The sequence below is a fragment of the Pongo pygmaeus genome, chromosome 3, assembly GCF_028885625.2.
Source record: "Pongo pygmaeus isolate AG05252 chromosome 3, NHGRI_mPonPyg2-v2.0_pri, whole genome shotgun sequence".
Classification (NCBI taxonomy): domain Eukaryota; kingdom Metazoa; phylum Chordata; class Mammalia; order Primates; family Hominidae; genus Pongo; species Pongo pygmaeus.
The window spans coordinates 2,090,514-2,106,426 of NC_072376.2; the positions used below are offsets into that span (position 1 = coordinate 2,090,514).

Sequence of the window (15,913 nt, forward strand, 5' to 3'; positions counted from 1 at the left end):
TATGTGTATATATATACACATATATATGTGTATATATGAAATGGTTTTCATCTAAAAATACTGATATAAAACAGTTCAAAATTCCTTCCTAGGTTTTTCACTAAACTTGAAGTTACTGACTTACAATTGTAGTTAATGCACTTTGGGAGACCAAGGCAGACAGATCACTTGAATCCAGGAGTTGGAGACCAGCCTGTGCAACGTGGAGAAACCCTGTCTCTACACAAAATATAAAAATTAGCCAGGCATGGTGGTGCAGGTCTGTAGTGCCATCTACTTGGGAGACTGAGGCAGGAGGATTGTTTGAGCTCGGGAGGCAGAGGCTGCAGTGAGCCAAGATCACACCATTGCACTCCAGCCTGAGCAACAAGAGGGAGACCCTGTCTCAAAAAACACTGTAGTTTATATATATAATTAAAACTACTAGATGTAAAAGAAACAATTCTGAATACAGAGCATGTAAGAAAAATAGGTTATATTTTTGGTAAAGATTATGAAGAAGGCATGAAAATGTGGTTTTTGTTATGGGAAGAGTAAATTTGTCTAGAGGTTTTTAAAGGTTTAGTTGAAGGGATAAAAAAGAATGATAGATAAAAGTGAGTGGATATAGAAAACTTTGAAAAGAGAGAATGGGGTAAATTGTGAGAGGTTATAAAAGATTTATTGGGCTGGGCGCGGTGGCTCATGCCTGTAATCCCAGCACTTAGGGAGGCTGAGGCGGGCGGATCACCTGAGGTTGGGAGTTTGAGATCAGCCTGACCAACATGGAGAAACCCTGTCTCTACTAAAAATACAAAATTAGCTGGGCGTGGTGGCACATGCCTGTAATCCCAGCTACTCGGGAGGCTGAGGCAGGAGAACTGCTTGAACCCAGGAGGCAGAGGTTGTGGTGAGCAGAGGTGGCGCCACTGCACTCCAGCCTGGGCAACAAGAGCGAAAATCCATCTCAAAAAAAAAAAAAAAAGGATTTATTGGCCAGGCATGGTGCCTCATGCTTGTAATCCCAGCACTTTTGGAGGCCGAGGTGGGAGGGTCACTTGAGCCCAGGAGTTCCAGACCAGCCTGGACAACATGGAGAAACCTCCTCTCTCTCTGGAAAAAAAAAAAAAAAAAAGAAAAAGAAAAAAAGATTGATTGACATCTTACCTTGCATAGTGAAAGCTGGTTGGGATTGAAGGGATTGGCATTCCCATTGTGCTCGCAGCCCTTCTCCGTCTTCCAGACTGTGGAACACACAGGTGGGATAATAGAAAACCCATCTGCAAAGCTGAAACCAGCTTCTAACACTCCCTGGCCTAAGGTGTTTCCACTGTGGTGCTGAACTGGGGTTCTGCCCTGTTTGGAAAACATCAGCTTTCTCTCTTTGAAATAATACCAGGAAGGCCCTGTGCCTGGATGAAGGAGCCTCCAAACCAGCTCCCCTTAAAGGCGATATTCTTCATTATTGCCGAGATCCTATAGAGCTTCTCACTGCACATTCTAAATTAATAAACAGCAAGTTCTCAGGAGATGAAGACATGAAAGATCAAGGTCTCCAACCTGGAGATTTCATGAGAAAAGCATCAAATATAGGACTTCCTCCAACCACAATAGATGGGACCACACCAGGCAGCCTCGCCAGAGAGGTCGTTTTCATCACTGGAGAACTTCAACAACTTGTTCTTCAGGCCAGGACCAGAAGGAGACAAAATAGGTATCTGGTTACCTTCAAAAATAGAAGCACTCTTCAGTTCTAGATTTCAAATTGTTAATAGTTGCCCTTATTTGTGTCATATTTTTCTTTTTCTTTCTTTTTTTTTTTTTTTTTTGAGGCAGAATCTCGCTCTGTTGCCAGGCTGGAGTACAGTGGCACGATCTCAGCTCACTGCAACCTCCGCTTCCCGAGTTCAAGTGATTCTCCTGCTTCAGCCTCCCAAGTAGCTGGGATTACAGGCGCCTGGCACCACACCCGGCTGATTTTTGTATTTTTAGTAGAGGCGCAGTTTCACCATGTTGGCCAGGCTGGTCTCAAACTCCTGACCTCAGGTAATCCATGCACCTCGGCCTCCCAAAGTGCTGGGATTACAGGCATGAGCCACCACGCCCGGCCCATATTTTTCATTCTTAAATTGGTTAGGCTTTGTGTTTCTAGACGTCCAAAGTCAACCAAAAAACCCCGAGGATGCTAGCCAGATGCTCAGAAGCCATCCGGCATGCGTGGCTCCTTCATAGCAGACGGCCTGACAGACCCCGTGCCAATCAACCTCGGCCTTGAGCCTTCACGAAGTTCTTAAGGGCCCACCGCACCTGTCCTCTTTCCCCCATGCGGGGTGAGATGGCCCGGGAATGAGCCTTTCCAGCAGAAAAACTTACATCTAGAATGTCGATCATCACTGCTTCGAGAAGAGAAAAATTTTGATTAAACACGAGAAATGAGAAAAGAAAAATAGCCTAGAGCAGCCTGAGCTTTGTGGGGTACTCAAAGATTATCTGGCCCAGAGACACCTGAGTACCGGGCCTCAGTCCCGTCTCCCCACCCACGCCCGGGACAACTGCTGGAAGGCATTTTGTTCTTTCTTTTCTTTCCTATACTGTCTGCCTGGCCGCCTCAGCATCATCTTCATGTTCCTGGAATTTGTGACACAAATAATAATGTACACCAATCAATAGCTTATGCTATTTTAATGCAAATTCTTGGTGAATTTAGGAGCTGCGTCTTCATTTTTCCTTTAAAAACGCACTTGTAACTGCTGCGAATGAGAGCGCGTGCATCCAGACCAACCCGAGTCTGTGCTTCCACGCTGCAGTCCTCCAACTTGGCCCCAACAAACTCTATTTCTATTCGTTTTGCCTGTTTTCTTCTTTAGGTTGAAAAGCTGACAGCGGGCCCCAGACACAGAGGTGGCGCCTTCCCAGCTTGGCTCCCCCCCCTCTCCACGCCCCCCACCCCGTCCCCTGCCCCTCTCCAGGGCCCGTTCTCTGGCGGACGGGGCTGTGGACCAATTCAGCCGCCCCTCCCCACCCCACCAGGGCGCTGCGGCCTCACTCCCACGTCCACGGGCAGGCCCAGCCCCTCCTGGCCTCCAGGTGACCTCAGCTGCCCGGCTGGCCCCAACTCCACCGCACAACGCAGACTGCGGGTCCCCAGGCCTGGACCCCTGGCCCCGTCCCGCCCGCGCAGGTCGGGGAAGCGCTGCTCGGGCAGCCCTCGGGGTGGTGCTGGGAGGTCGCGCAGAACTGAAGGGGGGTAGGTTCGAGAAGCGCCGAGGATGGGGTCTGCGACCGCCTCCCCGCACCTGAGCTCCTCCGCCCCAGCCTGCGGCGTCTGCCGGTCCTGCACCGCGCGGAGCCCCCGCTGCACCTGCACCGAGGCCACGGGGCGCATGCGCGGCCGCGGGGGCGGGGGCCGGGCCGGGAGGGGTCCTGCGGGCCCCGCATCCCCGTGCCCACTGCGGGGCTCGGACAGGGGGGCGCCGCGCCAGGCCGCAGACCCCGCCCTTCCGCGTCCCCACTCCGGCTGCCCGTGCGGCTCCGGACGAGGCTTCCCGGGGGCTCCGGGCCGGGGCAGCCGCAGCGCCCCCTCCCCAGGTCCACCGCGGGCGCTGCTTTCAGACAAAGGCAGGAGACGGAGCGGGAGACGCTGCCGTGACTGCTCCGGGCGGCCGCGGAGGAGGAGGAGGACGTGGCGCCGCGGCCGCCGGCGGCCGAGCCCGGGGTCGGGGCGCTCCCAGGCGCGCGGCGTGGGAGCGGGGGGCGGGGCGGGCGGCGCCCATCACGCGCTCCGCGGCCGGGTCCCGAGCCCCGCCGGGCGCCCCCGGGACCAGGAGCCCCCGCCCGCGCCGCCGCCCCCGCCCGTACCCGGCCCCTCGCGCTGCCCGGCCGCCCCGTCGCGCCCAGCGAGCCACCCGGCGGGGCGGGGGCGGCGTCTCCCCCACCCCCGCGATCACATGGTGACCCCCGGCAGCCAATGCAGTGGACGCTAGGACCCTGCGGGCCGCGGGCGCCGCGACTGCACCGGCGCCGCCGCATTATAAATACTTCTCCAAAATGCGGCGCAGCTCCCTGCGCGCGCCCCGGCCGCCCGCCGCCTCCGCCCCGCGCCCCTGAGCCGCCGCCGCCACCGCCGCCGCCGCCGCCGCTGTCGCCGCCGCCGCCGCCGCCGCCGCGGGTCCGAGGGCGCCGCGCCCTTGCCCTGGGCCCGGCCGTGCCCGCCGCCGCCCGGCCGCGTCCCCGCTGCCGCGCCGCCCGGCCGGGTGCATGCATTGTGGGCCTCCCGACATGGTCTGCGAGACGAAGATCGTGGCCGCCGAGGACCATGAGGCGCTGCCGGGGGCCAAGAAGGACGCGCTGCTCGCCGCCGCCGGCGCCATGTGGCCCCCGCTGCCCGCCGCGCCCGGGCCGGCCGCCGCGCCCCCCGCGCCCCCACCTGCCCCGGTGGCTCAGCCTCATGGCGGGGCGGGGGGCGCGGGGCCGCCGGGGGGGCGCGGCGTGTGCATCCGCGAGTTCCGTGCAGCCGAGCAGGAGGCGGCGCGCCGCATCTTCTACGACGGCATCATGGAGCGCATCCCTAACACGGCCTTCCGCGGCCTGCGGCAGCACCCGCGCGCGCAGCTGCTCTACGCCCTGCTGGCGGGTCAGTGCGCCGGGCCCCCGGCTGCCGCAGTCCCTCGGGCCGGCGCGGAGCTCCCCTGCCCCGGCGTCCACGCGGACCCCGCGCCCGGCTCCCGGGGACCAGCCTGGGAAGCCCCCCCGCTTTCTGCCGCGCCGGGCCCCGCGCAGGGCTGGTCAGGGGCGTGGGGATGGGCGCAGGGCCCCGAGCGGGCCGGAGCCGGGGAGGGTCCGGGGTCCGCACCTGCGTCCCCGCCGCGCAGCTCCCCACCCCCGTCGTCTCCCCTGTCCCCTCCCGGGCATCCTGGGTGGGGGCGGGTGCCAGGGCAGGTAGCGCCCGCCGCGGCTGGGCCCCGGCGAGTGCCTAAATATAATCTGCGGGCGGGGGAGGCCGCCTCCCGCTCGGTGCTAATTTATGAGGGGAAGACAGCCGGCGCCGCGGGGGGTGCGCGCGCCTGGCACAGCCGGGGCGGTCGCAGAGGGCGGCCCCTGCAGGGTCTTTGGGTGCCCTTTCCCTCGGAGCTTCCTGCCGGGGTGAGGGGGTTCGCTCCCATTTTACAGATGAGGAGCTTGAGGCCGCGTGGGGAGGACGCGACTCCCCAAGGTCACGGCAGCCGAAATGCGGCTGGAAGCAGTGTGGGGCCTCCCTGCCCTGTCCCTGCCCTCAGAGCTCCCGGACGTTGGCCAGGAAGGGCTCTTGCTCGGGCCCTGGGAAGAGGGGGGCCTGGGGCCCGGTGCTGGAACGTGGGACCCCCCCTTTCTCCCCCCCTCCCCCTCCCCCGCGCGGGGCCTGGTCTGCGGGGCAGCTCCCTGGCAGGATCTGCCCACCTTGGCTTCAGCAGGCCACCGTGGGCAGAGCCCTTCCCGGCCCGGCCATCCCGAGGGTGCCCTGCCGTGTTTGGAAGCTCAGAGGCCCGCCGAGGCTCGTTCCAGGCTGCGGGGGTGGGTGGGGTGGCTGTCTTTACCGCAGGAAGCTTGGAAATAGGGAGAAGTAGAAAGCACCCGAGATGACCCCGGTTCCTCCACCCGGAGCGCGGCCGGGCGCGGCGTCCCTAGCGGGCTTCGCCGGGGTGGCGTCTCCCGGGGCCAGGGGACCCCCGCCGCGCCGCTGACCCGCGCCCTCTGCCCGCAGCGCTGTGCTTCGCCGTGAGCCGCTCGCTGCTGCTGACGTGCCTGGTGCCGGCCGCGCTGCTGGGCCTGCGCTACTACTACAGCCGCAAGGTGATCCGCGCCTACCTGGAGTGCGCGCTGCACACGGACATGGCGGACATCGAGCAGTACTACATGAAGCCGCCTGGTGAGTCCAGCTCCTGCCCCTCCCCGACCTCTGCCCCAGACAGCCCTCGGGGGCACCCACTCCAGCAACCTCAGGGCAGGCCTGGGGGAGGGCCAGCGTGGGTGGGCCTGGGCCGGGGCCCCTGTCACCTGAGCCTTCTGGGTGACCGAGGCCTCTGGTGTCAGCGGGGCTGGGGGAGGCAGAGCCGGCTCCTCCCGCTGAGTGACCTGAGCTGGCCCTGCAACGCAGTGGCTCCACCGTTCCCTGTCCCTGCTCTGGATGCGTCTCCCTGGCGCCTGCTGCGGTGGGGCAATGGCCGCGCTGGGCTCTGTGGGTCCCATCTGGTGTGCCTTGCGGGGCTGGGGTTGCCTGCAGTGCCAGGGTCCTGGGGGGAGAGGGCTTGTGTGGCAGGGGCCGGGGACCCTATTGGGGCACAGAGGATGGGGTGGGGGCAGGGGACCTGACCTTGAGCCTCGGCCTTCACTTCTGGCCTGATCTCTGGGCCGCTTAGCTGGAGGGTTTTGTCCCAGCCCCTGTGGCCTTCTATAGCTGGAGGAGCTGAGTCTGGGCTCTAGGGGGGCTAGGGGTTGCTCTCCACCCTCGGGCTGGCCCCCAGCCGCTGAGCCACACGGGTTCCCCCATGCTGGATGCCGCAGGGGTGAACACTCTGCTCTCTGGGGTAGGAGGCTCTCTGCGATCCTGGAGGGTCTGTAGGCCAATGAGAGGGACAGAGTATGGCCCAAAGGGTTGGGCAGGGTCTGTCAGGAGCCCGGTCAGTGTCAGGGGAGGGGCAGTGTCTGGCACCGCTGGCTGCCATGCTCCACCCCTGCTCGCTGCCATGCTCCACCCCCGCCCCACGGCCTTGGTGCCTGCTGCTCTCCTTGACCCTTTCCTAAACCCAAACACAGCATCTGAGCAGCCCCTGAGCCCTGGCCAACCTCTGCTTGGGAGGGGAAACGGTCCATGAGGAAGCACAGGCCGCAGCGACAAAGGGGGCTCTGGTGGGCACACGGGGCATGGCCCTGCTCCCTCTGGGCCGTGGCCTCCCTGGTGTGAGGGAGTGGAGGGGTAGCTGGCAGGGCTGCAGGAACACCCCACGAGGGCAGAGGCTGGATAGCTGCTGACGGCCCATGGTGGATTCTGGGAGCTGCTTGTGCACATGGGGAAACCGAGTCCTGGGAGGAGTGAAGTGTGCCCAGGGCCACATGGTGCTGGGGGTTGCTACTTCTGGGATGGCCCTGACCTCTGGTCTTGCCTGGGTAGGTAGAGGCAGAACTCCTGGGTGGTGGGCAGGCCAGCTGGTGGGAGGGGTACTGGTCCAGGATCCCCTCCTTGGAGGTGGAGATGCTGTGTGGGTAGGGAGATGGGGGGTTGGGTGTGGGAGACCTCAGGGGCTCCAGGACAGGGGGCCAAGGAGGGGCAGCCCTCCTGGGAACCCTGGAGCTGCGCAGAGCTTGGAGGGCCCAGCTGCTCGTGGCTGTGGCGATGGCAGCGGTGCCTGGTGGCTACCCCCCGGGCTGCTTCTCCTTGAAGGGCCCTCAGTACCCCCTTAGCCGCCTGCCAGGCCTCAGCGTCCAGCACTGAAGGAGACAGAGTTCCCCCTCATGGAGCCAGCGGGCTGGTGGCTGTGCAGAGGGGCAATGGGGAGGGATGGGAGGGCTTCCCGGGGCTCGGGGCAGGTGCAGAGCCTCCTTGAGGAGGAGGCTGGAGGGGCCACAGGCAGGCTGTGTGGCCCTCCACTGGCCAAACCCTTGGTCTTCAGAGAGGTCTCTGGGTGCCACCTTTGCCTTTGGCTGCTGGAGGTGGCTGGGCTTCCCTTGTGGCTGGTGCCTGCAGGTTCCCTCCCACAACCACCCCCACCTGCCCCTGCACCTCTCTTCCTCCCCTGGCGGTTCCCCTCCCCCACGACCGCCACCTCCTGGCTTTGTGCCTGACTTGAGGTGAGAATTGGGCCGTGCTGTGGATGGGGTGATGGCCTGGCCACTTGGCCCACTGCCAGGAGAGGCCGGGGCCAGAGGGGCCATCCCCTGTCCCCCACTTGGATTTATAGGAAAGCTCCTCCTGGGCTGCAGGGAGCCTTCTGGATGCACTTTGCTGACCCCTGCCCTTCGCAGCCCTCTGGTGTGGGTGCTGGAGTTTGCCGTGATGGCCGGGGTGACCCTGGGTGGCCAGGAGCCACAGCAGTTTGGCTGCACCATGGCCTGTTCAGGGTGGCCCGGGCCATCGAGGCATTTGGTCTGGGAGTAGCTGGGCAGGGCAGGGGCCTGACTGGGCAAAGCCTGCCCCAGCTCTTGGTCTCAGAGGAGGGACTCGGGCCTTTGACCACCACTCAGAGCAGCGCAGCCTCCAGGCTTGAGTGGGTCCTGGCTGTTGGCCTGTTGGGTAACAGGTGTTGGGCTGGCTTTCTCTGCTTAAGGAGCTCTGGAGGGGGCTCTACCTGCTTGTCCTGAACAGCAGCTGCCCCTTCCCTTGGCTCCAGCGGAGCTGGTAGCTGGGCCCCGGGGGCTGCCGGGATTGGGTGTCCCACTGCCCTGGCTTGGTGTCTGGCTGGAGGGGGCAGTGCCAAGGGCCCTGTCTCACCCCAGAGGTGGAGGGGTCTCCCCAGCCTTCCTCACCGGGTATCCCTGACCGCCCTATCCCCTGCAGGCTCCTGCTTCTGGGTGGCCGTGCTGGATGGCAACGTGGTGGGCATTGTGGCCGCGCGGGCCCATGAGGAGGACAACACGGTGGAGCTGCTGCGGATGTCTGTGGACTCACGTTTCCGAGGCAAGGGCATCGCCAAGGCACTGGGCCGGAAGGTGCTGGAGTTCGCCGTGGTGCACAACTACTCCGCGGTGGTGCTGGGCACGACGGCCGTCAAGGTGGCCGCCCACAAGCTCTACGAGTCGCTGGGCTTCAGACACATGGGCGCCAGTGACCACTACGTGCTGCCTGGCATGACCCTCTCGCTGGCTGAGCGCCTCTTCTTCCAGGTCCGCTACCACCGCTACCGCCTGCAGCTGCGCGAGGAGTGACCGCCACTGCTCACCTGCCCGCCCCCCGGCCGCCCTGTCCGCCTTGCCCGCCTGCCCGCCGCCCGGCGCGGCCTGCTTTCAGACGCTCACTTGGCGTTTGTGTTGGGTTTCCCCTTTTCAACATCCTGCGGTTGTCTGGCTGGTTCTGGGGGGTGCGGGGCTGTTGTTCTTCGGCGACACTTTGGTGGGGGTGGGTTGTTTGTCGCCACAGCCCCTCGCCCTTCCCCACCTGCCCGGGCGGCTTGCCACCTGAAGAGTGGCATCTTGGACCACCGCGGCTGTCCACGACGCTGCCCTGCCCGCTGCCACTGGGGAAGGCCCAGCCTTGCTCACCAAGCACAGAACCTCTGCAACAGAGCCTGGGGCCAGGCTCCGGCCCCGCCTGCGGCCCCAGCGCCACTGCCCGTGGAGGCCCGAGCTGGCCACGGCGCTGCTTTGCTCCGCGCATGCCGAGGGTGTGGCCCGGCCGAGCATGCCGCATGCACACAGCCCCGCCCTGCCGCCCTGCCCAGACTGGACCCGGAGACCTGGGCTGGTGAGCGCCCCTGTCCCCGGCCCCGAGCTGGCCATGGGAGGGCCTGCCCCTGCCCCCACCCCCTGGAGGGCCTGGTCTGCCCCGCGCCGCCCGGCTCTGTCCACGCCTGCTTTGCTCTGACGCCCTCCTTTCCTCTGGCTCCGGCCCCTCCCCTGCCTGGGCTGGGCTGACTGGTGTCTTCACCCAGGTGGCTCCCATGGCGTCCGTGGCACAGCCGGGGTGGGGGTCCATGGGACCCCTCTCCCCAGTGCCCACTGGATCTCGGTGGCCTCTCCCAGATGTCCCTGGGGACCTCCTGCCTCTGGCTGACGGTCCACCCTGTGAATCTTACCAGCCCAGGCTGTTGCCAACAGCGCCCAGCCCACAGCTTCTCCCAGCCTGAAACCAACCCATTTTCTAATAAGTTATTTAGACAGAATAGCACTCTGCATGACTTTAATTCTTGGGACAAAACGGTAGTTTGTACCCTAAGACACAGTTTCTGGCCCAGTGTGATGGGGGTGGGTGGCCGGGTGGGTGGAGCGTTTTGCTGTTGGAAACCTGGAGGGAAATCCTGATTGGGTGTCATTTCCCGCCATGGAGCACGCCTCCCAGCCCCGGCCCGCAAGGTGGGCTCCAGGAAGAGGGGCAGGGCGCTGCCTTGGGCTGGGTGGGAAGAGGGGTGGCCGCCTCGGCTTCCGCTGGCCGTGCTCCTGGTCTCTCCTTCCTGAGGTCACAGGCAGGGGCTGCCCTGGATGGGGGTGTGGCCTGGAAGGGGAGACAGAGGTGGAGGGTGGCACAGGCTGCACATTCAGCCTAGAGGTGGACCTGGCTTTGGTGTCAGGAGAAGAATAAACACTTGCCCAGACCCCTTTGTGTGGGGAATTGGGGAGGGGTCGTGGCAGGCAGGGTGGGCCATGGAACTGGGTCCCGGGCACCAAGGCCACGTGCAGGGCCACGGAGGGATGCTCCTCACGAGGCGCTTCAGAAGTGAGCAAGGGGACGGAGAAGCCCTGCGTCCAAGGGCCTTTTGTCCTGTTAGCAATTGAGGTGTGCAGAGCACTGTACAGACCCCACTCCCCTGTACATTCCTCCCTGGAGGTGCCCGGTCCCCACTCGGGGATGGGAGTTTTGTAGACTGTACAGAAATCGGCACCCTATTTTCTTGCAGCTCAGATTTTGTTAATCTGGAATATACAGACAGACGTAAAGTGTTTTAGCAAAATGGAAACAAACAGTTGTGCCTTTTTCCTCTTTTGGTTTGGTTTGGGTTTGGCCTGGGGCTGGTCCCAGTTGGTGCGGGGCATGCTGGGGGCAGGAGGGGCAGGGCAGGCCAGGTGGAGTCAGGTCTTGGGGCTGTCGTGTCGGGGTGCCACCAGCTTCCCTTGGTCCTGTGCCTTTGGAGCCTCGGGCTCCTGGGGTGCAGGGTGCTTGGGGGTGGCTGTTGGAGCCCACCGACGCCAGGACAGGGCCTGGAGGCCCAGGGACTGCCAGTGTTTCCTTGATATTGATCCTAGCAGATTCTTCTCCTGGGGGTCTGAGAGTCCTGGGCAGTGTGGCCTTCTCCCATTCTGGTGGCACCTGCACCCATGAGTGACCTCTTCCTTGGCTGCACTGCCCTGTGGGTGGTCGGATGCTTGGCCTTTCTTCGTTGCTGCCAGGACTTGGCAGAGATGGCAGGAAGGGTGTGCAGGGTGGTTGTGTGCAGAACCCTGCCGTCCCTGAGGTGAGCAGGGGCACTGGTGTGCCTGCCAGGCTGGGGCGGAGCTGCCCGGAACCCTCGCCAGGCCAATGTGTAGCTTGGTGGGGCCCTTGAAGGCCACTGGGGGGCAGGTGTGTCCTCCTCCCGGGCTGGAGGCCGGGTGCCCTGGTGGGTGGGCCTGCCCTGGCCCGCCTCATCCCTCCAGCCTGGGATCTCACTGCTCTGCACATGTGCACTGACGTGAATTTTATACGTTTGTAGAAACTCTGATGTAACTTCTTCTACCTCTGAAGCGCCCTCCTGGGCCCTGCTGTCACGTGGCTGGTGCGGCTTCCCTGAGTGCTGGCCCCCTGCCCGCTCCCCATGGGCACCCACCACTCAGACTCTGCGCGGTGAGGCCCGGGGAAAGCCAGGCCGGGGCCTGGCACTGCTCCTGGGATTTCTGTGTGTTTGGAAGCCTCTGTTTTTGGAGTGGGGGGGCGTGGAAGGCGGGAGGGGCTGACAGTGCCTGGGGCCAGAGCTGGGCGAAGGAGGACATCCTCGCTGGACGAGCAGTGCAGGCCTGACGAGAGGCTCTGGGCAGCTGAGGGCTGAGGCGCCTCTGGATGCCCCGCATTACCCAGAGCCACGGGTCTTGCTGTGCTGGATGTGGAGTGGCCCCGGGCAGCTGCCGCTGCCCAGGTGTGAGTCGCTGCAGACGTGGCCCCTGAGGGTGGGAGGCCTGCTTGTGCTGAAGCTGCCATGTGGTCTGGCCCCCAGAAGGGCTCCTGAGTGTAGGGAGTTGAGCCCCACAGCCGTGGCGGCATCTCCTCCTCCTTCCTCCGCCCCATGCCCAGCCTTGTTTCCGGCTGGTGTCATGCCTTGGGGCTGGGCAGCAGCTGAGAAGCTGCCCCCGGAGGGAGGGGCCGAGGGCTGGGTCAGTCTGGCCTGAGGGGTCGATGGCTGGCCCTGGGGGAAGGCTGGGCCTGGGAGGCCCTGTGGACAGCAGGCCTGAGGCCACAAGGTCCTGGGGCCACCCCTCTCCTGTTCTGGATGTCCTTCTCAGAGAAGATGGCAGAAGGCTGCAGGCCCTGGAGGGGACGGGCTGGGGATGCCCTGAGCTTCCTGGCTGTGTGGCAGGTGCTGAGGAAGCTCTCTGGGCCGTAAGGACCTGGCTCCCCTCTGAGAGGCCCGCCTGCCCCAGGGCACCCAGGGATGTGCCTGTGGCCTGAGGCCGGGAACTTGGGTTCCTGGGCTGTGCTGGCGCCTGGGCTTTGTGGGGGCCAAAGGTGGTTGCCCCGCCGGACAGGGGGCTGTGTGGGCCCTTGTGGGGCCACCTTCCTGTCAGTTCCCGAGGGACGGTGGGGCAGTTGCCCCTGCGCCGAGGGAGCCCACTGCCATCCCCCATGGGCTGGCACTGCAGCCGCACACCCTGTATTGCCTGCTGACTTGCTTGTGTCTGTTTGGAAGCTGCTTCTGTTTGGCCACAGGCCTGTGTTCCTGGGCTGATGGCCACAGAGCTGACACTTGGGGTTTGAGTTCCAGACTTGGCAGACCCTGGGATCCGCTTACTCCTCGGCGCCACAGCTGCTGTGCTTCCAGAGGTGGCGTGATGCCTCCCGGGGCCTCAGTGGGGTGAAGGAGGGCGAGCCAGACATACCATTGTTGGATGTATTTTTTTTAAAACAGCAATAATTAGCCATTTTAAAGGAGGGGTGTACCTGTGTGTGTGCATGTGCACGTGTTTGAGCATGTGTGTGTGTGTGTGTGCGCGCAAGTGAGTTCTTGGATATGTGTAGTGTGAGCATGTGTGCATGTGTATAGGTGTGCATGTGTGAGAGTGTGCACGTGTATGAGTGCATGTTGTAGGTGCATAAGCATGTACACGTGTGAGTGTGCATGTGCGAGTATACACGTGTACAGGTGTACATGTGCATGAGTTCTTGTGTACATGCGTGAGCACGTGTGTATGAATGTCCGTGTGTATGCATGAGCACGTATGCATGTGTGATGTGCATGTTCTTGTGTACTTCTCTTAGGGAGCAGATATGTATGAATGTATGAGTGCATACATATGCATATGTGTACGTGTGTGTACTTGCGTGTATGTGGGCGTGTTATGCGTGTGAGTACTTGTGTGTGGCTGGTGTGTGGGTGAGCATGCACATGTATGGGTACATATGTGAGCTGTACGTGTAGAGTGTACATGTGTGTTGCATGAGCATGCATGCGTGTGAGTGCCTGTGTGTGTACTTGCATATATGTGGCTGTGCAGGTACCCGGTGGCGGTGGGCTGGCAGTGCCCGGGGAAGCAGTTCCTGCCCACGGCTTCCCTGCTGGGCCCCCGGCCCCGGGCCGAGCCTCCCTGGCCCCTCTTGCCCCTCAGTGGGGCAGGGCCTGGGTGGAGGGCCTGGGCAGCTCCAGGGCAGGTCCAGGGAGGCCAGGCTTGGGGAGCACAGGGGGTGGGGTTCACCTGCTGCTGTTTGTTCCCAAAACTGTACTGTGAGCCCACGGCGGGGGCAGATTGTTCTGAGGCCCCAGATGTGCCAAAACAGCCCCCAGGGTGGGGGCAAGCGAGTTCTGAGGAGAGGGGCTGCGGGGGGCTGGGGGTGGGTGTGCGCCCCTCCCCTGAATGGCCCCCAATGCTGCTGTTTTTCAATAAAACCAGAGTTGAAGGCACCTGGCTCCCGTGCTCTCTTGAGGCGCTTCCTGCCCACTGTGTGGCAGGGCTGGCTCTCAGGGATTGGCCCCCGCCGCCTCCCCCTTTTCCCCTGGCCACCCCCTTTCCCCACCTCGGCTCCCCTACACCTTGCCAGGCTGCCCTGCAGCCAGCACTGCCCCTGGAGGGAGTGCAATCCAGGAGGTGGGGCAGGGGGCTTGGTGGCCTCATGGGCTGAGGCCCCTCCTCCAGCAGGCACCCAGCCGGGTGGGCTCTGCCCACTCACTCTCAGGCCTGGGATCCCCCTGAGCAGCTCCTGGGCCCTGCCCTCCCCCAGCTCTGTGCTTGGCCCTGGGCACTCTAACTCCTGGCAGAGAGCTTGTCCCCCAGCCCTTGCCCCCACCCCATTTTTGCCACCCCAGTGGGACCAGGCCCTGCTGCCCTGTCCTCCTGGGTCTGGGGTTCCCAGTTACCACGGTTATGTCGACCCTTGCCCTGGCAGCCCCGGCGCCTGCCTGCCTGGCCCCTCAGAGAACAGCGGTGCTGAGACAGTGTGTGAGGTGAGTGGGCATTAGAGCCCACCAGGATGGGGGTGGACCCCCAGTGTCTGTGAGGGAGGATGCCAGGTCTGGGGTCCAGCAGCTCAGGGCTGTGGTGGGGAGCAGGGTGTTGGGAGTCTCGCAGACAGACATGGGGTGGACACAGACCCCTGCCCTGGCAGGTCCCTGTCAGGATGCCAGTCTTGTTGGCAGAGGAACTCCTGGAGTCTGGGGGGTCCCCCAGCTCCACAGCTGGTCCCCTGGGCCACTTTCCTGGTAGGGGTTTCCTCGGCCCGGCTTCTGCCTTTCCCACCCTCCCAACCCGTGCCGCCAGGCCCTCCAGTCAGGACCCTGAAGGAACCCCAGGCTGCGAGTATCTTTCCAAGGGCAGGGGCGGGGCAGGGCTGCCCCTCAGCCTGGAGGGCTAGGCAGCCTTGGCCTGGGCTCAGGTTACGAACAGCAAAGCCCATGTGGGACATCCCACTGAAACTGCGGCAGGATGGAGGCCTGGGTGCGGCGGGTACATCAAGGCCTGGTGGGTACATCAAGGCCTGGCGGGGCCTGTTGGGGCTCAGAGTGCTGCCCAGGGAACGCAGGCAGGGGCAGCACTGCGCTGGCAGGAGGGCCCAGCAGTGGCTACGGGCAGCTCCCTGGATCACTGGGACGTCCCACCACACTGGGGGCAGGCCCGGCCACCCAGGACCCACACACATGGGAGGTGGTGAAAATGTTTTTGAAGCCAGGAGAAAATCAGGCCATCTCGGCCAGAGTGGGTGTCCTCTTCCTGGGGAGAAACCAAATGCTTCCTTGAGCCACAGGATGGACACCTGGCTCCCCCAGGGGGCAGGAAGCACCAAGTGGGGCGAGGCTGGTGTGGCATAGCACCAGCTGTCCCTGCCTCCCCAGCACTGCGCACGCTGTCAGGCAAATGCTGCGTAATTGAAGGGAAGAAGGAATGGACTTCCAGCACCCGCAGACCACAGCAGCGAGGTCCTGACCAATTCATTGTGATGACCCAGGTCACCCAGAAGAGATGACCATGTTCAATGGGCACAGGCCAGCCACGCGGGTGACACAGCCGCCATTTGAAAGAGGGCAGGGTGGTACACACGGTGGTGGTGGTGAAGGCCACTGCTCAAACCCACAGCACCATCTGCACCCCATATACTCACCCCCGGCCGGCCTCCTGCAGTGGCACCAGGTGTCCCCACAAGCAGCCAGCACCTTGATGGTGAGCCCGAGTGCTGGCCGCTCTGTGGGTGGCAGCCGGAGGTGACAACCCTGAAGGGTGCAGGGGGCCCTGTGCCTCACTTCAAGGGACGCTCTTGGAGCCCAGACCCAGACCTGGGTAAGGAAGTACGTGGGAGGGGCTGAGGCACCCGGGGTGGGGGTGGCCTGAAAGCAGGACCCCGGGAGCACATTTCCAGGGGCTACCACAGAGACAGGGAATCCTGGTGCAGGGTGAGGATGTGGCTGAAATCCTGGCTGGCACACTTTTGAGCCCTGTGACCTTCTGGTGCCTCAGTTTCCCCACATGCAAAGGGGGGATCGTGTTGGTGCCTCTGTCACAGCCTGCTGTGAGGTGGAGGTGAGTCACAGGTGTCGTGCTGGGCTGGCAGTGAGGCCACTGTGCATGAGGGAAG

The 15,913-nt window shown here is 63.3% G+C and overlaps 1 protein-coding gene across 1 annotated transcript; it reads left to right on the forward strand.

The window, feature by feature from the left end:
• The first annotated feature begins 4,100 nt into the window (after positions 1-4,100).
• NAT8L (N-acetyltransferase 8 like) lies at positions 4,101-13,751 on the forward strand. The gene is made up of 3 exons (XM_054486562.2): positions 4,101-4,612; positions 5,720-5,884; positions 8,510-13,751. The coding sequence occupies exons 1-3, from the start codon at positions 4,237-4,239 to the stop codon at positions 8,875-8,877; spliced, it is 909 nt and encodes a 302-aa protein (XP_054342537.1). The 5' UTR covers positions 4,101-4,236; the 3' UTR covers positions 8,878-13,751.
• Positions 13,752-15,913: the final 2,162 nt, after the last annotated feature.